The sequence below is a fragment of the Pseudochaenichthys georgianus genome, unplaced genomic scaffold, assembly GCF_902827115.2.
Source record: "Pseudochaenichthys georgianus unplaced genomic scaffold, fPseGeo1.2 scaffold_180_arrow_ctg1, whole genome shotgun sequence".
NCBI classification, from domain to species: Eukaryota; Metazoa; Chordata; class Actinopteri; order Perciformes; family Channichthyidae; genus Pseudochaenichthys; species Pseudochaenichthys georgianus.
In genome coordinates, this window is record NW_027262575.1 from 430001 (window position 1) to 457743 (window position 27743).

At 42.1% G+C, this 27743-nt stretch overlaps 3 protein-coding genes across 3 annotated transcripts in view; 1 reads left to right on the forward strand and 2 right to left on the reverse strand.

Moving 5' to 3' along the window:
• Positions 1–9149, reverse strand: part of LOC117441587 (zinc finger and SCAN domain-containing protein 31-like) — an 18121-nt gene extending 8972 nt beyond the window's left edge. Inside the window, exon 1 of the mRNA XM_034077653.2 lies at positions 8685–9149. Coding sequence (XP_033933544.1) covers positions 8685–8871 — 187 coding nt within the window. The 5' untranslated portion in view covers positions 8872–9149. The remainder of the gene's footprint in view (positions 1–8684) is intronic.
• The window catches only part of LOC117441582 (zinc finger protein 271-like), a 450813-nt gene that overhangs the window by 255881 nt on the left and 167189 nt on the right, over positions 1–27743 (reverse strand). The window lies entirely within an intron of this gene.
• LOC117441569 (zinc finger protein 883-like) lies at positions 17234–26346 on the forward strand. The gene is made up of 3 exons (XM_071202258.1): positions 17234–17683; positions 23115–23518; positions 24442–26346. The coding sequence occupies exons 2-3, from the start codon at positions 23332–23334 to the stop codon at positions 25935–25937; spliced, it is 1683 nt and encodes a 560-aa protein (XP_071058359.1). The 5' UTR covers positions 17234–17683; positions 23115–23331; the 3' UTR covers positions 25938–26346.

Consider the following 27743-nt stretch of genomic DNA (forward strand, 5'->3'; position numbering starts at 1 on the left):
ATTGATTATATCAATATGATATTTCACAAGGCAGCTATTAAAGCTGACCTTATAAAGCAAAAGCAGAAGCCTGTTAAAAGGCAAAACACTGACAAATGGTTTGGCCAGGAATGCAAGACCATCAGCAAAGACCTGAGAAAAATAGCAAATGAAAAACATCGGCAACCAAACAACCCAGCCTTACGCATTAGATACGATGACGTTTTAAACAAATATAAATGTACAATAAGGAACAAGAAACAAAATGATACCCACATGAAACGTGAAGATATTGAGAAAGCCATTGATCAAAATCAATTCTGGGATCTGTGGAACAACTTCAACACAAAACAACCACAAGCATTACCCATCCAAAACGGTGACATCTGGAGAGAACATTTAGAAAATGTGTACAAAGACATAAATCAAATGAATTCAGATCAATGTATTACAAAAGAACAACTCCAAACATTAGAAGAAACTATTAAAGACAACCAAAACCCTCTTGATTTCCCAATGACTTGGGAAGAGTTGACACAATCTCTCCGGCCAAGGAAAGCTTGTGGCCCAGACAACATTAAAAACGAAATGCTCCGATGCAGCACCCCAGAGATGCAGGTACAGTGTTCAAGCTGTTCAGTATCGTATTGCAGTCAGGATGATTTCATCTGGTGCAAAGGGCTCATTTTGGTTTCCGGTTGCGTGAAGTGCGCTGCTCGGCTGCGCACCGCGTCTCAGTTGCTCCGTCCGTCTTGTGTTTTGTTTGTTTGTTTTTGGGCTAATTATTGTCTAAACGTTGTTTGTCTGTATGAAACATCATTTTTGAGAGACCATGCTTTTGATCCTGTGGATTACTTTTGCCTTCTGCAGACCATGTCTGGTCAACTTTTCAAAACACACCTGAGTCACAACACTAACAGGTATGGCGAGGAGCCCCGGCCTCTTCGCTGCTACAGCCGCGAGGCTATGCTGGAACTACAATGCGATCGGCCTCCTACGAATACACCAAGCCCCCTGTGTTCTTCGTTATTGGATGACATCCCTCGGGAGCTGCTTAGACACATCAGGAAAAAGAGACGAGGAAGGAGGGGAGGCGTTCGAAATCGCCTACGGCGGAGATTCAGCCGGCCACCACTTCCATCCATCATTCTCACAAACCTGCGCTCATTGAGCAACAAAGTGGACACACTAAGGACACACACAAGGTACTGTCATGAATTTCTCAAGGCCTCTTTATTATGTTTCACGGAAAGTTGGCTACAATCTACGATGCCTGAATCTCAAATTGAAGTACCCGGATTAACCCTTGTTCGAGCAGACAGGGACGCGAACTCGGGGAAAACCAGAGGAGGCGGTATTTGTGTGTATATCAATGATCTGTGGTGCCAATCACACTCAGTCAAATGTAAAACCTGTGATCCCAAGGTAGAAATTCTCGGTATAACGTTAAGACCCTTCTATCTACCCAGAGAATTCGGGTGTATTTTACTGTTTGTTGTTACGTGCCTCCCAGCGGCAGAGCGTCACTGGCGGCCGGCTCCATCGCTGACCGTGTTCACGAGCTGCAACTCAGCCACCTCGATGCACCGGCAATAGTGCTCGGGGACATGAACCAATGTCGCCTAGAGACTGTGTTACCTAGGTTCCAACAGTATGTTAAGGATCACACCAGAAAAGACAATATCCTGGACAAATGCTTTGTTAATGATAAAGGAGCCTCTGTGACTAAATACAGACACCAATACTGAACTCTGATCATAATGTTGTGAATATGAAACCAGTGTATAAGACCAAACTGAAGAGAAGTCAACCGGAAAATAAAGTAATAAGGATATGGACAAATGAAAGTAGGGAACAGTTGAACGCCTGTTCTGATTGGACAGACCGGGACATTTTCCAGGAAGGTTCAATAGATGAAATAACTACTGTTACCAATGACTATATTAACTTCTGTGTAGAACTAGTTGTTCCCACTAAAGAAATACAAATCTATCCAAATAATAAATCTTATGTGACTAAGGAAATTAAAACCGTTATAAAGACCAGGAAAATAGCTTTCAAAAACAAAGACTATATGGAGCACTGAAACAGACAGAGAAATAACTGAAAGTCAAATTGAGGGAATCAAAACTGGCACACAGAGAGCTTTTGGAAAATGCTTTTAAAGCCAAAAACCCCCAAAAGGTATGAGACACCATGACAGGAATGTCATCCTCAGCTAAACCTATTGTGACGAACAATGAATTTTGTTTTGCTAACGAACTAAACACGTTCTTTACCCGTTTCGAGTCACTGGATAATTCTGCAAAGTGCACTGAAATGCTCGAAACCATAATACCTGCTTCCTCTGACAAAATGACCATCAGTGTCGAAGAGGTCAGAAAAACCTTTCAGTGCACCAACACCAAGACAGCGGCTGGGCCAGATGGGTGCAGCGGTTTTCTGCTGAGAAGCGTTGCTACTGAGCCGGCTCCAGTGAGGCAACCCATCTTTCAGGCTTCCATTGACACCATCCCTCTGCCATGGGACACTTCACACATCAAACCGCTGCCCAAAAGAACATAAGGACTACAGACCAATAGCCCTCACATCAGGGATTATCACATCACTAGAAAGAATTCTGCTCCGATTTCTTATCAGTACAACACAGGACAAACTGGATCCTACCAATGTGCCTATAAGCAAGGGTGTGGTACGGAAGACGCTGTGGTCTTCCGTACCAAACACTAAACATTTAGATAAACGCAACACCTATGCAAGAGCTCTCATCCTAGACTTCTCATCAGCATTCAACACAAGCTGACATCTTGGAGTCAAAAATGGAAGTAAATCCATACCTGAGTTACTGGTATGCGCTTTCCTCACCAGTCGAGAGCAACTTGTGAAGGTTAACAAAACCCTGTCATCTGCCATCACAGCCAATGCATCGCGTTGGATGACCAGCCGTTATCTGTTACCTTTTTTTTCTCTTAATGCATTGCCTAAAGATCGGATCGGGAAAAATCGGTATCGGCAGATTGTCAAAATCAAATGATCGGAAGCAAAAAAAGGTGATCGGGACATCCCTACTCTCTACACGATGATTGTCGTACCAACACACCAAATCAAGTCATCCTGAAGTGCTCTGATGATACTGCAATGATATCTCTGCTCAGTAACACAGACGACCCTGAGCTGCACCGACAGGCTGTACATCAGGTTGATATGCTGTTGTAAATACTCCTGTTGTCTGCTGTGTTTAGACTCAAGTCATGTTAGTGATGCCACATTCAGGACCTTCAGTGTCCTTTCTTTAACAGAAGGCCGTGGCTAGAAGCTGCAGCTCGACTGCAGAAGCATTAGCTTTTTGTTTTTGAGGATGGAACAACTTCACACACAGATACTGGTTAGGGAGGCTAGAGCTATGCAATCGATTTATTTTGGTTTATAAATTAATGTCAAGACATTTATGTTATTGATTTCTGAAGCACTTTCTAAATAATAAAAAGGGAGTTCATATGTATTTACTGCATGTATGCATTGATGAAAAAGAAGCCATGTGCAGTAATATAAAAAATTGAGGATGCAAAGCATTGGTATGAATCGTGATGCATCGGGATATCGAATTGAATCGTGAGACCAATGAAGATGCACAGCCCTAATTGACACTAGTCAACCTTTATGAAGCTATAGGGAATATCAACAGTGCTAAAGCTGATCAGACGGGTCCCATAGAGTTTTATAAAACATTTAAAAAACAACTTGTAAAGCCGCTTCTCGATATGAAGAATCTTTTGTCAAAGGAGCGCTCCCAGATTCATTGAGATTAGCTATGATAACTTTAATATTAAAACCAAACAAGCCACCAACAGAACGCTCATACAGACCAATTAGCTTAATGGGATGCGATACAAAAATACTTTGCAAAGCTCTTTCTGGACGATTGGATAAATATCTCCCTCAATTAATTGTTGATGATCAACGAGGGAGATTTCACAACATCAGAAGAGTTTTAAATATACTACATGAGAAACATAACACGAAGGACACAGCAATGCTTCCAGTGGATGCGTGTCAAGCATTTGATAGGATTGAATGGACTTCTCTTTTTGAAGTACTTCCAAGATTCGGGTTTGGAGAAACCCTTCTGAAATGGATTCAGCTGCTAAACACAAACCCAACCGTTGAGATCCTAACTAATGGCGCATTTCCACTGCAGCGGGTAGCCAAAACAAAAACAAATGACGTATGATAGCGACAGAGTAGGGAGGGACCTTTCACCGGCCGGCCGAATGCTGATTGGAGGTCGTGTTGCTAAGAGACTTTGTCTAACCCCTCGATTCCACCGAGTCCGTCTGCGTCGCGTTACGGCTGCGCCATGGCGTCCGCTAGGATCGCGGCCACTCTAGTCAATGGGTGATATTCCACCTGACGCGCCGTGTTACGGCTCAGGAGTGTCCCAGAAGCGTCTCGCCGCTGGGCTCCGCCAAAGATAGGATGGAAATCAATCAAGGGTGGAAGGTTCAGTTTAAACCAGTACATTAAAATAGTTATATTATCATGTGCACAGCTATGTCTTATGGCAATGAAAATCGTAGGTCCCGCCATCCTCCAACAAAATATATAAAGACTTTGGTAAAGGAATTTTGTTAATATGCCACTGAGTAGTGGCTTCTGTGGCAGATGCCGGAAGTACTTGCCACCAGAGTTGGGTGTAACGCGTTACTGTAATAACATTACTTTTTTCGGTAGGAGTAGTGTAACGCGCTACTTTTATAATTCAGTAATCACACTACAGTTACTAACATTGCCCCGACACACGTTACTTTGTTACTTTCTAAAATCAGTCATAATCACACTGACAGACAAGAGGGGTTTCCGCCACAGGTTTATATGTACGTAATCTGCGCATCCACATCTCCACGTGCAGTGCTGCATAAACATGGCTGAGTCAGCGATAACTTTCTAGGGGTGGAGGTATGCCCATTACTTTGAGTTCGTCGGAAGAATAGACAGGAACGTATGGGCTCAGAACAGTCTCATAATACACACATGCGCACAGAAGGATTCAAACTTGTATTTCCGGATCCACACTTGTGTTTTTCAATGCACACACAAATGTGTTCCGTTTCATATTCATGTAAATAAAATCCAAATACAGAAAAAAGTTTCACATATGTATTTTTGATCCTCACATATTTGTTTTCCGTTTAAAACCTCTGCACCTGCAAACACAACCTGCTTCCTGTGCACGGATCGCTGTGCATTCGTGTGTGGGTTTTTTGAGACTCCCCTGACGGTCAGCCGATTCGTACTTGTAATTATTTCTATCTATAGCCAATCAGATGTCTCCTCAATTCTAAGCCAATCACATCAGCGCGCCCCCACGAGGGTAGATTTCTTGTAGGGATGGACCGAAAATTCGGCCACCGAAAATTATCGGCCGAAAATGGTTAAAAAGGCCGAAAGCCGAAAGGGTTTTAGCACCGAAAAAATATCACCGAAAAAATATCACCGAATGTCAGAACAGGCAACCTAACGTGTTGTTGTGATGACGTAATAAAGACGCGGTGACGCGGCGAGGCAGGGACCATGCTCACGGCTGGCTCACAGTCAACATGTCTGCCGCTTGGAGATACTTCACAATATCAGATAAAGAGTCGCGGATTGCGATTTGCAAAACGTGTTCAGCTGACATTTCTCGAGGGGGTGTAACTTCAAAGACTTTCAGCACTTCGGGATTACTCCATCACCTGAAATCTAAACACCCGGACCAACATACGGAGTATGATGAAATCACCAGCGCACAGAAAAAAAAAGTCCTTCCCAGCACCCCGACACACTCTTGGAGTCTGTCAACACACGTTTTGCTGATATCTACTCTGATCCCCTGTACTGTATCGCGACTGTACTTGACCCGCGATATAAAGACAATTATTTTGATGCGGGGAAAAAGCAAAGCGCACGAGACATGATCCAGGCTGTGTTGGATAAGGAGAACCCACGAGAGGAGGCTGCTGCGCACAGCACAGGAGACGTGACGCAGACCACAGAAAAAAGGGCTCGTCTGTCTACAGCAGAGGAGGAGGAGGAGAGGGGGCAACCACCCTCGTTGTCTGATATGTTCAACGAGATCATGGAAGAGAATACTACCCCAAATAGGTAGGCTACTCTGTTCTGACTTGGTTACTTACTGTACTATGTGCTACTGAATGTGATATTTATTAGTACTGTATGTGCTGCTATGTAATATGCTCTTAATGTTGTAATTTCTTTTGACATGTCAGATGATTTTATTTGTCTGCCAAGTGATCTGGCATGCGTAAATATACATTTGACTAAATGTTCATTATGCACTGTCCCTATTTTAAATACAATCTTATTCTCTCAAACCTCTCAAATGCCAGGCTGGTGACAAGCTCAACCGCTCAACAGTTAGATGATTATCTCTCAGAAGTACCCATCCCCAGAAGCGAGAACCCTCTTGGACACTGGAGAAACAAACAAGACCGCTTTCCTGACCTGGCCAAGGTGGCACGCAAGTATTTGAGTGCTCCATGCACAAGCACTGACAGCGAGAGACTGTTCAGCGCTGCCTCTCATGTGCTTGATGAGAAGAGGAACAGACTCATGGCTGATAAAGCAGAGAAGCTACTGTTCATTAAAAAGAACCTCCCACGTTTCCTTAATAAGTAGACAAGGCTGGCTTATCATAGGCTTATCATAAGCTTTCATTTGTAAATACTATAGTTACATTCATGTGGATTTATCCAGTTTGCACATTTGTATGCATGCACTTATAGGTGCATTTGTTGTTGTTGTTGTTGTTGACACTATTTTGTTGTAGGCCTACTGGCCTAGATGTTTATGCTGTTTTAAAGCCCCTTGGCTTTGTTCTGAATGCACTTTGTTGTAGTTATTATCCTACAGAGAAAATAAATGTACAAATGTTCAAAAGTGCTGAATAAATGTTTTATGGACCCATAATAGTGATTATTATTTAAGTTATGTTTTGCCATAATCATGTCTATTTCCATAATCAGGTAGCTGAACAACATTGGTAAAAAATGTATACATTATATATATATATATATATATATATATATATATATATATATATTTCTATTAATCATTTTCGGCCTTTCGGCATTCGGTTTTCGGCCAACTGTTTCCTATTTTCGGTATCGGTTTCGGCCAAGAATTTCCCATTCGGTGCACCCCTAATTTCTTGCGTTCATGACACTTCATGTACGCATTTTGCGCAGTCCGGAGCTGACAGCTCCATGGAGCCTGCAGGCGCTAATCTCAGGACACCTCCACTCTCAGTACAGCGCCACTTTCCGAACAGGAAATGCACGCAAATACAAGTCTTTATATTATTAAGGTACAGCACCACTTCCCGAACCATTGATGAATGCAGTGTACACAAAAACTGCAGGCAAACCCGTTTTAAATGTGTGTTTCCTGTATGGCGAATACAGCTGCTTTATTCATGTCTTCAGTATGAAGTTGTTGTGAGTGTGGAGGGAGCAGCTACAGGTTAGCTTAGCCTAATCGATCAGTGCACTACGAAGCCAGTGCTCGACAGTGAACTGTCAACGGGGGGGAGCCCCGCCGGTCATTATCGGCCCATATTCACTCTTAATAGTTTGATCGGTGCTCTCTATAAAGGCCGATCAGGAGAGCTGGGTCTGATCGATATGGACATAACCGCGAGTGAAGTGTAACCGGACGCAAGAGAGAGATCAGATCAGCTGCTGAGTCTGGCGGAGACACGCTGCTCTGCATGATCACCTGAAGCTCCGCCCTCTGTTTAGCAAGCTGACCGGACTGCGCAAAATGCGTATATGAAGTAATCTTATCCTCGTGGGGGCGTGCTCATGTGATTGGCTTAGAATGAAGGAGACATCTGATTGGCTATAAAAAAAATGATGAGCAGTACCGGTATCGATAAAATCCCAACGATACCCATCCCTATATGTAGATATGACTTTTCTCCGTTAATCTCCGTCACATTGTTTCCATAGCAACAACAACATCCTGTCAACAGCGCTAACTCTCCTTCAAAATAAAAGCATGTCCATAAAAAATAGAAAGCCAAGCCAAATGATACTGAAGACATACACAACTGCAACAAAAGTAACAAACACAATGCATATACATTAACAAAATTAAACAACAATACTGTAGAATAACAAAATGAATGCTGCAAATAAAACCGAAATACATATTTTATTAGGGGCAGCCCTACTGCAGGGTAGCTTGTGGATTTACTCCAGGTGGAACTAAAGTCTGATTTAACACTTGATTAGATTTCACATCATTCATCCACATATGTGAAGTAACTAAAGGTATTCAATACATGTAGTGGAGTAGAAGTACACCATGTACCTCTGAACTGTAGTGGAGAAGAAGTACAAGGTAGCATCAATGTCAAGTAAAGTACACTAAACCAGACACTCACAGAATTGCCAGAATTACTGTGGGGAATCTGCTGGGGACATCAGAGGAAGTCTTTAAACTGCTGAAAACATTCTTAAAAACGACTGGAATTAGAGAAAGAAGTTAGGATTATTTTTAATTTTCCTGCCAATCTACTGCTCCACACTCCTGTCCAGTAGGTGGCGGTAACGCACCCATGTGTTGGTTGCCAACCGAAGAAGAACAATAAAGAGAGATTTAGTAAAGAGTCTAATAAAGAGAGAGTGAATAAAGAGGGAACAGACCTGCTCTGTGGATCTGAAGCTGAGGCTGTAAAACAGCGTCCAGTAGTTTCCGGTGTCTCTCGTTCTCCTGTTTTGAACGAGACAGTTCCTCCTCGTACTCTGCTATCGTTCTTTCAAACAGAACAAAGATGTCTTCAGCAGCCTCAGTGAGTCGCTGCTTCACCAACGAGAGCAGCACAACACTCATGTTTACTAAATCACCACTTTCTGTCTCTCTCACTCTGTGTTGCTAGCGTGTTACCAGCTAGCATGCTAAGTTAGCATGCTAAGCTAGCTTCTAGAGTCCGAGCTAAAGGCTTCAGAAGAAAGAGCACAAAGTCAGAGGTTCATCCAGACACACAGACGATGGATCAGCTGCTCACACACACTTCCTCAGGAACACTGAGAGAGAACCATGGATGTAGAGAGAGAACCCACGAGACGCGATCTGGTTCCCAGAGCGGGATCATCACTTCCGGTGCAAAGGACTTCAAAATAAAAGCGGCTATGATTTCCCCTTGGACAATACCTAAACCTTTAAGATACACAGACATGGAGCTGCGGAGAGAAACCGGTTTATTTCTCCTGAAACACCTTTATTTATATTCTTAGTGTGTCCCTTCTTCCTATAAGTCATTTTTGTAAGAATAGTGATGTAATTATATACAAACACTGCATTTGCACTTTTTCACAAAACGAAAACCACACCATTGGGAAAGCTTAATGTTTTGTTTAATACAAAAAAACAGGGAAAGGCTTGAAAAACACTGAGAGTTGAGACTCAGGGTGCAGGGTGAGGGTCTCAGTGCAGGTATTCAGGCTCCATTGAACCCCCCTCTGGTTCTTGTGCTGAGAGAGGGAGTAACAGACAGGAGAAAGGGTTATACACACCTATATAGCACACCTATTGGATGGGAAATGCCTTGGGGAGATAAGGTGTTTACTTATATAAAACAGTAGTATTAAACGTACCTTGTGTTTTCACTCTCACTTAAGTCCCTCTCCCTTTGCCATCAATCCAGAATCAGCTGAGCTGCAACATTATACAGACAGGTAATAATCAACAGAATCACAAGGACACAATATGGCTCTGCTAAAAACACTCACTCTTACACGCACCAAAGTTATATTTATCTAATATTTAACTCCCTCCACCCCCGCATACAATCCCGTTCAGAAGCCCCTCTTCTCTAATTCAACATGTTGGACGAAATGACATTAAGAGAACGGAATTTACAATTAAAAGGCTGTTCAACGTGTGTTGCTAACTTGCTTCGGTATGCTAGCTTAATCTGTTATCTGTAAACGTTCCCTAAATCTACTAATTTAGGGATAATCCACTGACATCCTTTAATACACATGTTCATTTGAATCAGATGTACTGATAATATCCGCAATATAAATCTTTACACTTCTTCTTACCTTTAAAAGTCCGTCACGAACGGTGTATTATGCTGCAACTCCACAGCTCTGCCAGCCTTGGCGCTAACTTCCGGGGAACGATTGAGAGGCTCCACGATCCGCCATTGCTGTAAAAAAGTGGTCCATTGGAGTGAACGGAGATGTCGTAACTCTTCTATTAAATGGCTCTGACCCTCACTATAGAGAGGCGAAGTCCCTCCCCTTCCGGGAGCCTCCATGGGACCTCGGAAGCGGAAAATTATACATTGAAGTCAATGGAGAGAGAAAGGTTATCTTTTGATCCCGTTTGAATTGTGCCACGAATGACACGTATGATGTTTGTCAATTTAAAATAATATTTTGCAAGTCAAAAAAATTAAATGTGTCGTAAAACTGTGAAGTTACACATTTTTGTGTGTGAAACCGCTCAGTGAACTACAGGTCTCTGGTCTCGCACAATACGCGTCACCATCACAAAGATGGCCGTCACGTTAGCAAATTTCACCTGTTTCTTTCAGAATGAGGCGAAAAGTATAAAACGAGGTGAAAATCACGTCTCTGTGTATGCTGTGGATAACATTAGTTAAGAACAAGATACACTCCCGTGTTTTGTTTTAGTTGCTCTTTAGATTGAAGCGGCCAGTTTTGTATCGACTATACTGTATGTGTGATCTCCTTTTACATCTCGTTGTGTCATTTGAGTTTATGTGCTTCGTGTAGATTCAAGGATTTTGGTTATCTTGTCAATTTGTTTGGTTATCTAGGCACAGCTGTGTGTGACTCCCTCTGGTACACTGGTATGTGTTTTCCTAATGTAGAGAGCGTTGATTAATTAATAAACTACACAGAGTCTAGATCCTGACCAATTCCTTTTTTTTGTTGATCAAATGTTTTTCAAAAATGTATTCATACACATTTAGAAAAATACAATGTACAATCACAACCAGTACAACACACATTACAAAAAATACAGAAAAAACAAACGATAACAACAATCAGACAAGAGGACAAAACTGTGGGAAAATAAACCCTCCCACCCCCAGATCCGGACCATCCTTGTATGATTGCTCATTCAATCTATTATAGCATGCTAAAAAATGGTACTTACTTTATGTTTACAGATCTGCATGGGAGACGATGGCGCGATGCAGAGCGCTGTCTGTGATTGTGCACGGGGGATGTACAAATGCAGCCACGCTGCAGCATTGACAATATGTGCCATGTGGCAGATCAGCTCCACGGATGTGGAGTGCCAGTGGAGGAAGCCTGGCACTTCAAAAGTAGTCCAGCCGGTGTCTCAACTTTACCAACAGCGAGAGGAGACATACAATCCACTGGCCAGAGACATCGCCACTGAAGATGTAGACTGGTTCAGGTCTGCACTGAGGGGCGCACAGTGTGGCATGGCATGGCTTCACCTGAGCCAGAGCCGCGGCCTCAACATCAGGCCATTGTCACCGTGCCGGAGCTGGTGAAGGAGCATGGGGGTCGGGGGCTTGAGGCAATTCTTGCCTCAATGCGACTGAGCAGACCAGCAAGCTGCCATCCAGACAGCCACCGTAGAACAGCGGACAAATCCTCAGTGGCAGTTACACAGGCGGGGCAGGTTGACAGCCAGCAATTTTGGTGCTGTGCTGCGGTCGGGACTTTCATCCACTCCATGCGCGAGGGTACAACGTGGACGGAGTCATGGCTGTCAACTGGGGGGTTGTAAACGAGGCCGAAGGGGTGAAGGCTTTTGTGGAGGCCTATCGGGTGACAGTGTTCGAGTCTGGTCTCTTTGTGAGTGAGTCAGGTGTTTTGGGAGGATCACCCGATGGACTTGTGTAGCCATCTGCCCTGCTGGAGGTGAAGTGTCCACACAGCCAGAGGAACATGACCATCGCGGAGGCAGTCCAGTTACCATCCTTCTGTCTCCGTGAGGAGGGTGGGTCTTATGTTCTCAAGGAGAATCACCCACACTGGCACCAGGTCCAAGGGCAGCTGCACATCACAGACCGGAGTCTCTGCTACTATGTTGTGTGGACCAGAAGGAGGCGATCATCATCCCCATCCCCAAAGACCCTGCATGGCATGGAAATCTCCTCCTCCTGGAGAACTTCTTCACCCAGCATATGCTCCCTGTGTTGGCCAGTAGAGAGGAGGACATTTAAATAAACATACTCTTAACACCCTCAGACTCTGCGTTGTGTTCCGTATGTGTGATGGGTGTTATGCAGAGGGGAGGAAAACAGGACACAGCAGATTAGGATTGTGGTGGAGATGCTGAGCAGTTATTTAATTGTTGCATGTAATTATTATTATACTGCGTGCTTCTTAGTTATTCCATCTTTTGCTGTAACATGGATCTGTATGTAACTCTATATTTACTTGTTATCTACCACACTTCCTTCTACATCATACACCATCATTATACATGATGGTGTATATAGGATATATATATTTGTATACATATCTGTAAATTGCATAATTTAATTTTTCGTATTTGGGATTGTTGGAAACGTCTTTTTGATCTCTGTCTATAAACACAAATTGAGTAAGATTGACAATAAAGTTGACTTTGAAAAATATATATATTCTTTATGAAAATAGTTGCCTGTTGGCGAAATGAATCCAAATGAAACGTTGGACTGAACTACAACTACGCCTTTAAATCTCTACGGACTGTTTTTCAATGGGATGGCAAGTTCCTATCTTTAAACATTTATTAGTTTTTTCTCAGAACAGATTTGATTTTCTGAAGTTATTTTAACTTTGCCGACCATGTAAGGTCATTATTAAAAGGTACAATCAATTTGTTTAGGGTTGACTAAAATAATGATAAACATTTCATTTGGATAATTTACTGACAGAATAAGAAACTCAATAATGCTCTACTCACCTGTTCCTTTTTATAAAGTGAAACAGTTGAAACGATAGACTTTAGTAAACTTAAAAACAACCTTCTCCAAAAGCTATCAAGGAATATACCGACTACTTGTTTTAGAACTTTATTACATATTTGTATATAGTTTGAATGATCCATAATTGACAGAAGCTTGTGTTTACACTGACCTGTTACTCATATAGTAATGTCTTTGTAACTTCAGTAAACCACTACCTCACTCATTTCTTTCATTCATCACGGTTCAGTAAACTAAGTGACACATGAACCAGTTTGAAAACAGCTAAGCTCCCTTTCTCTTTTCCATGTGGAAAATGGCAGCTGCATATTCTGCTTTTCTCATCTTATTATCAGTTATCAGACTGAAGCTCAGCGCTAACTTTTAAACGTTCTGCCTTGGCTCCAAAAACCATTACCTCAGTCTTTGTTTAATTGGAGAAAGTTATGACACATCCAGTCATTGATTTGTTCAATGCACTTACTCAGTGTTTTAACTGGAGAATAGTCTCCTGGTGAAATTATTACGTAGATTTGTGTGTCATCCACATAGCTATGGTAACTTATGTTGTTGTTTTTCATTATCTGAGCCAGTGGTAGCATGTAGATGTTAAAGAGAGAGTAGGCTACAGTTGTTAGGTTGGAGGCGGGAATCATAGCCATAGAAGCCCGGCTCCGCATTTTAGAAAGTAACTCAGCTACATTAAACCCCATGTTAGCCGGTGTTGCAGTATAACTTGAGTCATGACAACTGGCGACATTCTATTATTTTCGTCATAGGAATCCGGGGCGTGTACATGGAGGACCCATTGTTGACTGACTTACCATGTCGATCGCCTCGTTTGTCGTTTCCGTTCATCTTTTGCTATATCTGCCTTCCTAAGATCACTTTGATGCACATTCAGTACTCGTATGTGAGGTTGTGGGTGAGAGGTGGATATCGTGACGCTTACAGGGAGGTATCGAACATTACAAAGTAGGTGACTGTGTGGATGCCTGTTCAAAATATTGCAAACTTGAATAAATCATTTAAATTATATATTTGTGTCCGACTTTCATTTGTACATCGTTATTAATGTGATGTATAGTAGCTCTGATAGCGTCCATACCTTCAGACAGCTTACAAGTAAAACACAAGTTGTTTATTCACAGCCCGCAAGCAGCATCGAGATGACTGGATCATCTCAGTGTTGGGCAAGTCACTTCCAACATGTAATACAGTACATTACTTATTACTGTCTTTTTTAAGTAATAGGCTACGTTACATTACAATATTACTGTCTCTGAATGTAATAACACTAGGTGGGGCTGTGCTGTGCCCCTAACGACCAGTCGCCACTGGCTCTTTCAAATTGTCACCAGAACAAAAAATAAGTGTCATCTGCAAAATAAAATAGATTTAAATATATTTGATACTCTGCAAATGTCGTGGATGTATATTATGAACAGCTTTGGACCCAACACAGACCCCGGAGGTACTCCACAAGTTATGTTCATATATTCTGAATTATGTTCACCAATTTCAACAAATTGTTGTCTGTTGCTTACATAATCTCACACCCAGTCTATCCCACCCCTCTGATGCCATACCGTTCCTGTTTGTCAGTAAACTATTGTGATCTATGGTGTCTGTCTATCTATCTATCTATCTATCTATCTATCTATCTATCTATCTATCTATCTATCTATCTATCTATCTATCTATCCATCTATCTATCAATCAATCAATGTTTATTTATATAGCCCAATATCACAAATGTTACATTTGTCTCAGTGGTCTTCACAGTGTGTACAGAATATCAGTATGACAATACGACACCCTCTGTCCTTAGACCCTTTGTCCTCAGACCCTCTGTCCTTATACCCTCTGTCCTCAGACCCTCTGTCCTTAGACCCTCTGTCCTTAGAACCTCTGTCCTTAGACCCTCACATCGTACAAGGAAAAACTTCCAAAGAAAACCCAGTTTAAAGGGAAAAATGGGAGAAACCTCAGGGAGAGCAACAGAGGAGGGATCCCTCTCCAGGACGGACAGACGTGCAATAGATGCCGTGTGTAAATTGAAAAGATAATACATTTGCAACATAGGTAGTCCAGATGTTTGGAAATGCATGTGTGTATAATAGGAAGATGAATCCACGAGGATATCCATCCAGGACCTATGATCCAGGACCACAGCCACGACTCAAGATCCAGGGCTCGCGATCCAGGACACAGGACCGCAGGATCATCCATGACTCCGGATCCCGGCGTATATAGACACCAAAAAGAAAGACATTTGGGGAAGCTGGGTTAATCGGAACATGAGAGTACACAGGTAGAGACAGAGAGAAGGAAGAAGTAAGATGTCCCCCGACAAACTAAGCCTATATCAGCAAAACTAGGGGCTGAATCTAATCAGCCCTAACTATAAGCTTTATCAAAAAGGAAGGTCTTCAGCGCACTCTTAAAAACGGATAGGGTGTCTGCCGCCCGAACACAAACTGGAAGCTGATTCCACAAATGTGGAGCTTGATAAGAAAAGGCTCTGGCTCCCATTGTACTTTTAGAGACTCTAGGAACAACCAACAACCCTGCATTCTTGAAACGCAATGCCCTAGTAGGCCAGTAGGCTATAATGAGTTCTTTAAGGTAAGATGGCGCCTGCCCATTAAGGGCTTTGTAGGCGAGAAGAAGAACTTTAAATTCTATCCTGTGTTCTATAGGGAGCCAGTGTAAGGCAGCCAGAACAGGAGTAATGTGGTCCCTTTTCCTAACTCTGGTTAGTACACGAGCTGCAGCATTTTGAATCAGCTGAAGCCACTTGACTGACTTCTTGGTACTCCCTGATAATAAAGAGTTACAATAATCCAGCCTAGAAGTAACAAATGCATGGACTAGTTTCTCTGCATCGTTTTGAGGCAAGATATGCCTGATTTTTGCAATGTTACGTAGATGGAAGTAGGCGGTCCTTGAAATTGATTTTATGTGGGCGTTAAAGGATAAATCCTGATCAAATATAACACCAAGATTCCTTACAGTCTCACTGGAGGCCAAATTAATGCCATCCATAGTTAGTATATCTTTAGATAATTTGTTTCGTAGATTCTTCGGGCCAAGTACAATAACTTTTTTTTTGGGTCGTGTTTAACATGAAAAAGTTTAAGGTCATCCACGTTTTTAAGTCCTTAAGGCAGTCTTGAATTTTATTTAGATGATTAATTTCATCAGGCTTGATTGATAAATATAGTTGAGTATCATCCGCATAACAATGAAAGTTTACAGAATGATTCCTTATAATATTGCCTAACGGAAGCATATATAATGTGAACAAAATAGGTCCGAGCACTGAGCCCTGTGGCACTCCATGGCTAACTTTGGTTTGCGTGGAAGATTCATCGTTAACACGTACAAACTGAGAGCGTTCAGATAGATAGGACCTAAACCAGCCTAAAGCAGTTCCCTGTATGCCAACTAAGTGCTCTAGTCTTTGCAATAGGATATCATGGTCGATAGCATCAAATGCAGCACTGAGATCCAGCAAGACAAGAATAGAGACAAGTCCCTTGTCTGAGGCTATTAGAATGTCATTTGTGACTTTAGCCAGAGCTGTCTCTGTGCTATTATGTGTTCTAAAGCCAGACTGAAAATCTTCAAATAAATCATTGTTTTTTAAGTAATCACACAGCTGTTTTGCGACCGCTTTCTCAAGACTTTTTGAGAGGAACGGAAGATTAGAAAAGGTCTATAGTTGGCTAAAACCTCTGGATCGAGGTTGTGCTTTTTAAGAAGCGGTTTTATCACTGCTACTTTGAATGATTGTGGAACATAGCCTGGTAATAAAGACATATTCATAATATTTAATAAAGAAGTGCTAATTAATGGAAAAACTTCCTTCAACAGCTTAGTTGGAATTGGGTCTAACATGCACGTTGATGGTTTAGAAGAGAGAATCATTGAATTTAATTGTTCAAGGTTTATGGCTGAAAAGCATTCTAGTTTACTATCTAGTGTAATATTAGAACTTACGTTTCCGGGAGCTGTTGATAACACTATACTGGTCAAAGGCAAGAGGTCATTAACTTTGTGTCTAAGAGTAACAATTGTATCGTTAAAAAAGCACATAAAATCATTACTACTGAGTGCTATGGGAATATCTATCTATCTATCTATCTATCTATCTATCTATCTATCTATCTATCTATCTATCATAGCAGGGTCATGCCGAGTGGGGTCGCCTATCCCTTTAAGAGAGAGAGGGAGGTGTGGCGCGTGCATGTGTAGAGCGAGAGTGAGCGAGCGTAGTGTGTCCGGAAGAGAGCGGGAGTAGCAGCAGTGATTAGTCTGTCTCCAGTTAGCTGTATAACAAAGTCCTGAGGAAACACAGCGGCCTCCCAAGGAACAGCCTGCCTGTCTGCCTCATTTCAGAGTGGGTTATTGAAGCCGAAGCCTGGTGCTGCAGTCCGGGAAGACTGCAGAGAGTCCTCCCCTGTATTCCTCCACTACGGTCTGGGAGCAGCATCTATCTCCACTGTTGCTGTAACCATGTTAATGTCCCTCTGTGAGGCCAATAAAGGACTTCTGATTCTGGGACAGACAGAGGAGAGGGGGGAGGGAAAGCGGCCTTCTTCTTTTCCCGGATTTGAAGAGTCCTCTTCCTCGCAGCCCACCGTATCCCAGGATGCAATGCGCTTCGGTGACGAGGAAACAAACAAAATGTCGGTCCGGTCTCAGAGAGAACGTCAGGAGTAACTGATACATGTGAGTATCTGGTTTAAATACATAATGTACAGGCTTTCAGATTGCTGTAGTTCACTAAACAGAGACATTAACGACATGTTTGGTGTTGAAATGTCATAAAAAGTGAAAGAATGGGAGATAAATATCCCCAAATCTCAAAATGTATTATATTTGTTGTGTGTTTGTGGTCCTCTTCCAGTTGAGACACTGTAGGTGAAGGATGCTTCAGGAAAAGACCAAACACTCGATGTCTTGCAGTCGCCAACATGTGTTTTCGAGACACTGATATTAACGGGGAAATCCTGCATGACTCAAATGCCTCGTCTCTGTTCCCTTAATTTGCGAGTGATTACCCATCAGCCCCGGGGGTGCAGAGGAAAGGCAGCGTTACCCCGGTTACCCCCGGTCTGCACGTTGTTTCTCTTTCAGAACCACAGAGGACTGTTTGTATGATGCGATCACAGACACGCTGCAATCGGTGTCCGCCAAAAGTCGAGTCCAGTGTCTTTGGCCCTTTCTCATTTCTCCAACTCCCCTCCTCGAGACTTAGTCCCGCCCACAGGAGATGCGAGCGGAGGAGAGAGGAGGGGAGCCGAGGAGGGGAACCGAGGAGAGAGGAGGGGAAGCAGCAGGCGGTGAGAGAAAGGAGAACTCCTCTCCTCTGAGCGGTCATTTTAAAGAGACGTCCATTAATGATGACAGAAGGCACAGCTTCTGTCTGATGGACAGATGTGTTCATGACCACTGATATTTACTTTGATTCATTCACAGTGCGGTGTAATGAGACAATAACAGGCTACAGATGAGGATGAGGACGGACACACACACACACACACACACACACACACACACACACACACACACACATACACATACACATACACATACACATACACACACACTTATATAAATATATACCATTTCAGAATCAAACAGAGCACTCTCATAATAACGTAACACTATCAGAGACAGGATATATCCCCCCCCCTCTCTCTGGTCGCTGAAATGAGGAAAATAAATTACGGGCCAAAAGTTTTATTTACAAGTAAGCAGAGGACACCAAACCAACTGAGACCTGTCTGTCCGCTGCATCTACACACTGTACCACACACACACCTACACACTGTACCACACACACACCTACACACTGTACCACACACACACCTACACACTGTACCACACACACACACACACACACACACACACACACACCTACACACTGTACTACACACTGTACCACACACACACCTACACACTGTACCACACACACACCTACACACTGTACCACACACACACACACACACACACCTACACACTGTACCACACACACCTACACACTGTACCACACACACACCTACACACTGTACCACACCTGCACACTGTACCACACACACACCTACACACTGTACCACACACACCTACACACTGTACCACCTACACACTGTACCACACACACACCTACACACTGTACCACACACACACCTACACACTGTACCACACACACCTACACACTGCACCACACACCTACACACTGTACCACACACACACCTACACACTGTACCACACACACACACACACACTGCACCACACACACGCACACACACACACACACACACACACACACACACACACACACACACACACACACACACACACTGTCCACACACCTACACACTGTACCACACACACCTACACACTGTACCACACACACACCTACACACTGTACCACACACACACCTACACACTGTACCACACACACACCTACACACTGTACCACACACACACCTACACACTGTACCACACACACTGTACCACACACACCTACAGCTCCTAAAGCATATCAGGCTACAGCCGTTGTGTATATTATTATGTGAAGCACTCAATGGTCTTAGAAACATCTGGACTCTTTGTTTGTAGATATCTACTAAACTAAAGCAAATAAAGAGAGTAGGTCTGTTATACTGAGTGATATACATTTTACACACTGCTCTGCTTTCTGCACGGACCTCACAGCTGTTCTCACTGGAAACATCACGTTGTGATGAAAAATAATATCCAGGGGATGCATGCAGAGCTGTCATTGGCTGAGATAAGTCCGGCCGTGCGTCACGACTCTTTGAAACATCTCTGTTCCCAGAAATGCATCCACGAAGGAGCCGTGGAGGAACCATCAGTGTATCCTCGGTTAGCGCTCCTCCAGAGAGCCTCCTCGACGCTCGATGCTCGGTCCTCGACGTGCATTTAGAGAAATTAGATCCTTCAACATGGCGTGCTGAAATTAATTTCCGGGTCACTACCGGAGGAGTCGAGGGGGGGGATTTGACGAAATGAGAAAGGGCCCATGTAGTGTCATTTTTATTTGTTATAGTTTGGGAAGATTGAAAATCGGTAGGGAAAGCCAGCTAAGTCGGTAGGCGGTAGAAACATGTCAAAAGCGGTAGACTACCGCCCAAATCGGTAGGGTTGGCAGGTATGGGTTTAACTTAGTCTACTTTAATAGCTGATGAATGTGCGTAGGCCTATTGGGTTTAACTTTCAATCAGGAGAGACCCCGTTGTGCTGGTATAGCGAGGCAAAGTCCCCCCCTTTCCGGGGAGCTCCATGGGACCTTATTCCAGAAAAATTATGTATTGAAGTCAATGGAGAGAGAAAGATTATCTTTCAATCCCGTTTGAATTGTGCCACGAATTACACATATGATGTTTGTCAATTTAAAAGATAATTTTGAAAAAAAATGTGAACAATATGTTTTTAACAGTTGATTACCCTGAACTTTAAGTATAATTCAACTGGAAAAAAAAAAAAAAATTGTTTTATTTTGATTATGTTGTATTCGTTGCAAGTCGTAATCGCGATTTAAAATACGATTTAATTGAGCAGCCCTACTAGGGCGCCAGATCTGGGGGGGGGGGGTGCTGCTCTGGGAGGGAAAAAACATTTTTGACCGTTGGTGCTCATCCTACTTTTCGGCCTTGATGTAACAATATTCATAATTAAGTAAATGTAACACCCTTGTCACCCCAGTTACACTTTTCATTTGCCCTGTACGATGGGCGCTGTAAGTAAAGGGCTGGAATAGAGGGATTTGAGGGATGTCTAAAGTGCATTCATCTGTTTGTATTTTGAGCAAAAACATCATAGACATGTTTTTATATATTTGTATATATCTGAGACCCATAATATAGGCCTTTTTTAAAATAGCACGATTAACCTGTTAGACCCCATCCCTGTTTTTCAGGTCTCAGGCTCGAAAATGACATTCCCAGAACAAATTACTGTAACTACACTTCTAAAAGGGGAAAATTACAATCTTTTTTCTCAAAGTAATGATAAACCTGTGAGTTGGATGTAGAAAAATAACACAATAACCCTCTAATTAGTGCTTATTTATTGCAAGTAAGGAAGTTGTTGTACATGAGTTTTGGTCTTAATATGCACTGCTCAATATGGGCCTAATAAGGCAGCAGTACCACAAGAATAGTAATTATACCATAATAAGACTTGAAGACAAGACATGAAACTATAAGTGTTAATTGTGTCTAAATAATTCAAAATTAGGTATTTATATCTAAGAATATGTGTTGGGGTATTAATAATTAATTAATAATGATAATAATTCCTTGCATTTATTAAAGCGCTTTTACAGATACACATTACACATATTTTGTATACATGCAATGGTCACTGTGGACAATACCCACAGGAGCAAGTTCAGGTGGAGTGTCTTGCCCAAGGACACAACGGCTTTACAGACGAACACAGCTGAACTGTATTGACAGTTCAGCTACCAATAGCAAGGTGATATTGACCTGTATGTTTCATATTTGCACATTTATATATTTGTAAAATGTGTACTGAAGGTTAGACAGGAAACCGGGTACAGGAAGTAGGAGAAAGTGAACTGAATAGCATGGCAGTAGACATCAATGAGTAGACTGCTACTAATTTTCCCTTTGCAACCTGAAGAGTAAAAGGGTAAATTCCGTCCGAAAGCAATGACTGTAAGTGTAAGCCTTACACTGTAAAGATTAGTAACATGTATTGTGTTTATGTGATGACATTTGGAGATGTTTAAATGGTTTAAACACAATGAGAAAATGCGTTAGCATTCGCGCTAGCATTTGCGTTAGCATTCGCGCTAGCATTCGCGCTCGCATTTGCGTTAGCATTCGTGCTAGCATTTGCGTTAGCCATACTAGCCTGTACCGTTCTTATTATACATCCATGGCCTGTACACACAAGCTTATTGCACAGCTAGCATTAGCTATATTTACTTGTTTAGTGGTCCCATGTGTTAATATGTGTGTGTTACACTTGCATGTATGAGATCATTAAGTGCCTTGTAACTTCTTTTTGTATAGTTTCACTCCGTTTGAATGTCAGTGGACTGCAAACAAGTCAATAAAGGAGCATGGCTGCTCATTCCCTGGCTCTCAAAAGAGTTTGGCTGGCTGTTTAATCTACGTTCTCACTGAGACAGGACAACACACAGAGAGAACAGTACACCTGTTGTATCACAATATGATCACAAACACATAAACTCTGTGAAAGGAAATCTGTTTTTATTAAAACGTACAGGCTGCATTATGTTCTCAGCCTTGGAGAAACTTGACATGTGTTGGGATGTGTCTGAACCTCTCTTCAGTGGTTCATTAATAAAACAGATACTTCAACGTGGGCCTACTTTGTTCATGGACTGTTGAGGTTACTTTCAGTAGTTGTGTGCTATCATGTATTTACAAAGTGTGAAGAGGAGGCGACTTTAGAATAGGGAACATGTTCAGGTCAATTAGAGTCAAACTACTAGCTTATTGGTCATGAACAAGACTTCACTTTCAAATAGGAAACATATTCTTAGATAGACACAATTAACACTTATAGTTTCATGTGTTGTTACATAAGAAGAGATCATATTTGTTAAGTGTTATTATGGGAGAATTACTATTCTTGTGGTACTACTGCCTTATTAGGCCCATATTGAGCAGCGCATATTGAGACCAAAACTCATGTACAACAACTTCCTTACTTGCAATAAATAAGCACTAATTAGAGGGTTATTGAGGAATAACTCTCAACTAATGGCTTATTACTTGTAGAATATGGTCATCTAGAATAAGGCATTAATAAGTGTTTTATAATGACTAATAAAGAGCCAACATACTGCTAATATGCATGTTAATAAACTAGTTGATGGTTAATTTGTGTACCTTTTTAATATAAAGTGTTACCAAAAAACGTTTTATTTTTACAGTGTAACTAATGTCCCTTTGTACCCATGGCTACAAAGGGTGGTCTGTAAACACTTGCACATGTTTTTTTATAGATCTAGATATTTTTAAAAAAACAAAACAGTACGGAATTTTAAATAATCCTTTAGTGATGGTCATGGTCATAATTTTTGCAATCATCATTTGTTAATAAGATTAATTTGTTTCTTTTTCTCTTTTATTAGGACAATTCTAGAGAACTGGATCTGCTGAGGAAGGAGCTGCCATCCACACAGGACCCCCCGTGGTGCTGAAGAAATCTAAACAACATCCTCCCAAACCTCTGCTTCCTGCTGTCCAGCTGAACAGCAGCTCAGGAAGCTTCAGAGAAACAGTGTGTTGAACAGAGACTGAAGCTTCAGAGAAACAGTGTGTTGAACAGGAAGTGGTGATTTAGTAAACATGAGTGTTGTGCTGCTCTCGTTGGTGAAGCAGCGACTCACTGCGGCTGCTGAAGACATCTTTGTTCTGTTTGAAAGAACGATAGCAGAGTACGAGGAGGAACTGTCTCGTTCAAAACAGGAGAACGAGAGACACCGGAAACTACTGGACGCTGTTTTACAGCCTCAGCTTCAGATCCACAGAGCAGGTCTGTCCCCTCGTTCTTCACTCTCTTTACCCACTCTCTCTTTATCACCTCGTAACAACAATAACTGAGTATGTGGGGTGCGTCCATGAAAAATGTGACCAATCTCCTCTGCCAATGCCAAACAGCAGCCACTCTCCGGCAAGAAAACAGGCTTTCCAACGTTATCAGATGTATTGCCAAGAAGCATTGTTACGACAAAGAAATAATCTACCAAACACAGATTTCCTTACTTAGTGTTAAGTTTATTTAATTGTACATCAATAGGGGATCGATGTCTGCCGGTGGACGAGTGGCAGTCAGCTTACACTGACACTGGTCTCAGTGTTTGATATTTTAATGCAACAACTAAAGTAACTTTGACTTTTAACATTAGCCTCATTACTCCAACTTCAACATTTTGAGAAAAAGAGTGGATTTTTGAGAATTTAAGAAACTAAAGTGAGGATTTGAGATTTGGCTCCTCCATTCCTACCTATTTGCTACGTGTGCATTGAAGGGCACAGCGAGCTCTGCAATAGCAGCGCCCTTTTACCTTAAAAACAATCGCTAAAATGCACCATCAGCTCATACAGCCAGTAAATGCAGATCTAACCCTGATAACTAACTTGATCATGAATTACACAAACCTACATGTAGAAACTCATATCTGCAAACAGAAAAAGAGAAACGTCGCCCCCATGCTCTCCCTGTCCAAACTAAGCAGTGTAACTTCCTTTTATATCAGCTACAGTACTAACTCACCTGTTTTCCTGGAACTCTCCAGAGCATCTGGAAACAAGGTGTAATTGAAAGACAATTGAGACATACGAAGGGGGCGGGACTTAGCTAAATGATAGGCAAGCATTTGAAATGTTAATGTTGGTAATGGTCATTACATTTTAAATTGTAATACTTTAGTTTCTCTAAATATGTGTTTCCTGCAGACGTCCAGCAGCTGGTGGTGGTTAAAGAAGAGGTTCCCCCTGAGCAGCAGGAGTGGAGCTCCAGTCTGGACCAGGAGGACCCAGAGCCCCCCCCACACATTAAAGAGGAGCAGGAGGAACTCTGGATCAGTCAGGAGGGAGAGCAGCTTCAAGGGCTGGAAGAGGCTGATATCACCAAGTTCACATTCACTCCTGTCCCTGTGAAGAGTGAAGGTGATGAAGAGAAACCTCAGTCCTCTCAGCTTCATCAAAGACAAACTGAACACCTGGAAACAGAAGCTGATGGAGAGGACTGTGGAGGACCAGAACCAGCCAGGAACTCAGATCCAGAGAGACATTTACAACCAGAGACTGAGGAAAACCCTGGAGACTCTTCTGAACCTGACACTGAAGACAGTGCTGATTGGAAGGAGACCAGAGAATCAGGTTCAAACTCTCAGAGAAATAAACAAGACCCTGTCAGTGATTTAAGACTTAGTGCAGGAGAGAAACCATTCAGCTGCTCAGTCTGTAAGAAATATTTTTCACATAGAAGAAGTTTAAAGCACCACGTGAGAAACCACACAGGAGAGAAACCATACAGCTGCTCATTTTGTAAGAAATATTTTACACAGAGTGGAGATTTAAATAGACACATGAGAGTCCACACAGGAGAGAAACCATACAGCTGCAGTGATTGTAACAAAAGATTCACACAGAGCTATCTGGTCAAAACCCATAAGTGTGTTGGTCGTCAGTCCTCACAGCTTCATCAAACTCAAAGTGAGGAGAACAGAGAGGCAGAGCCTCCAGCCAGCAGCTCAGCTGAACACATGGAAACAAAAGCTGGTGGAGAGGACTGTGGAGGACCAGAACCAGCCAGGAACTCAGATCCAGAGAGACATTTACAACCAGAGACTGAGGACAACCCTGGAGACTCTTCTAAACCTTATACTGAAGACAGGGCTGATTGGAAGAAGACCAGAAGACCAGGTTCAAACTCTCAGAGAAATAAACAAGACCCCGTCAGTGATCCAAGACGTAGTGCAGGAGAGAAACCATTCAGCTGCTCAGTCTGTGAAAAAACATTTGCATGGAAAGGATATTTAAATCTGCATATGAGAATCCACACAGGAGAGAAACCATACATCTGCTCAATTTGTAAGAAATCGTTTGCAGTGAAAGGAAGTTTAAAGTGCCACATTAGAATCCACACAGGAGAGAAACCATACAGCTGTAGTCTTTGTGACAAAAGATTCACCTGGAGTCATAAGGTCAAAAGCCATAAGTGTGTTGGTCATCAGTCCCCACAGCTTCATCAAACTCAAACTGAGGAGAACAGAGAGGCAGAGCCTCCAGCCAGCATCTCAGCTGAACACATGGAAACAGAAGCTGAAGGAGAGGACTTTGGAGGACCAGAGCCAGCCAGGAACTCAGATCCAGAGAGACATTTACAACCAGAGACTGAGGACAACCCTGGAGACTCTGCATGTGCAACAAAAAAAGAGGACAATTAATTAGTCCTACGACAATTCACAAGAGAAAAATCTGTCTGGTTGTATATACTCTGTTTGACAATATTCATACATGAATTTACACATACATCCTTGCATATAAACTCCATCTTTATCAACAGAAGTTTGTAATATGTTTAATGTTTTTGTCATACTACTTTTCTGATTTATACTATAACCACTTTGATTTTGGTTAATGAAATGTTGTGACTTTAAACTTCCATTGGGATGTTTTTGATAGTTCCTGTTGAGTTATGAGTCTGTTCTGGTCTAAAAGAAGAACCAATGACTTAATATAGAGAATATTTACGATGTTTCTAGTTTTATTCTGTTCTGTTTATATCATCAAACCGAACTAAAAGAAAAATGCCTTTGAAACAGACTCACATTCCTGCATATTGTTTGTGTTTTGCAGCAGATTACAATCAGCTCATTCAGAGTTGAGATGGAATTTTAGGATTATTCCTTAAATCAGATGAAGCAGAAATAAAATACTTTTTATTTACGTTTATTTAGATGAGATTAGATTTACTTATATATTTAGTTGTATAAACAAGGCATTGCACTAAAGTTGAAACTGTTATTAAAAAAAGAGTTAACTGTATGCATATAAACATCAAGAATATAATTACCTCCAGAAGTTCTATGGTAGACACACAATAAGATATTCAGAACACTGTAATCAACAAATCATATTATTAAAAAATAAAACAGGATAAACAATATGTCCTCCGTTCAATCAGGAGAGACGGTTTTGATGTAAGAATACATATTTATTGCAGAGATACACAAATTAATGTAATGGTGATTTTGGCGATTAGGCCCCGTTGTGCAGGAAGTATCATTCGGGAGGGCAGGACCGATCCGATGAACCCCCCCTGGGGTCTAGACACTGGTGGTGGTGAAGGATAGTTGGGTCGGTCTGAAGAGGAGTGGCTTAGCTTGGCCCTGGATTCAGAGGGACAGGAGATGAAAAGGGTTGGAGGAGAGTTGCTTTGATTCACCTGAAATGACAGCTGTCGGAGGGGGGAGAGCAGATTTAAAAGGTTTAGCAGAGCGCTATGATAGGCTCTTGGGAATAGAGCGAAGTGATTGGTTAAGCTGGAGAGTGACGCCCCTGATCACTTATTGAGAGGAGAGAGAGTAGTTACATGGAAATAGTAAATGAAGAGTGTTGACGGTCTCTCCCGAGCTTCATTTCAATCAGGAGAGATGGTTTTGATGTAAGAATACATATTTATTGCCGAGATACAAAAATGAATGTAATGGTGATTTTGGCGATTAGGCCCCGTTGTGCAGGAAGTATCATTCGGGAGGGTTGAACCGACCCGATGAAACCCCCAAAACAAAATAAGTATTATGAAATGAAATGTACGGATTTCTTACCATACGTGCTGGATGCGGAGATCTATGGGATATGATAAGAGAGTTATACAGGATGGAGAATAAGTGTTTTTGAATAGCATGGAATTAAGAGTGGAGTTACTCTTAGGGAACGGACCTTCAGCTCGTTAAAGCCGAACAATGACACATTAATTATAGCCTGGCTCGACACCGAGCCGAGACACGAACCCGTGCCCTGGGTCGAGATTATTTAGCAAGGACGTGACACATGAATATATATAACGGCTGGAAATGCATGACATGCACATGGGGTTTAACGTGGGATGGTGGCATTTCACATGAGAATGGTGACATATAAATAGTAGCAGCTTATAAGTGCATGAAATGCGCAGGAGTTTAATCATGAGAATGGGCTGAGGCGTACGATGATGCAAGGATAATCATATCCTGGCTTGACACAAGCCT

Bases quoted from the DNA above. Each gene is read 5' to 3' on its own strand.
- LOC117441569 (XM_071202258.1), top strand. From the start codon at position 23,332: ATGAGTGTTGTGCTGCTCTCGTTGGTGAAGCAGCGACTCACTGCGGCT. The intron at 23,519-24,441 runs GTCTGTCCCCTC...TGTTTCCTGCAG, and splicing joins GCTTCAGATCCACAGAGCAG to ACGTCCAGCAGCTGGTGGTG.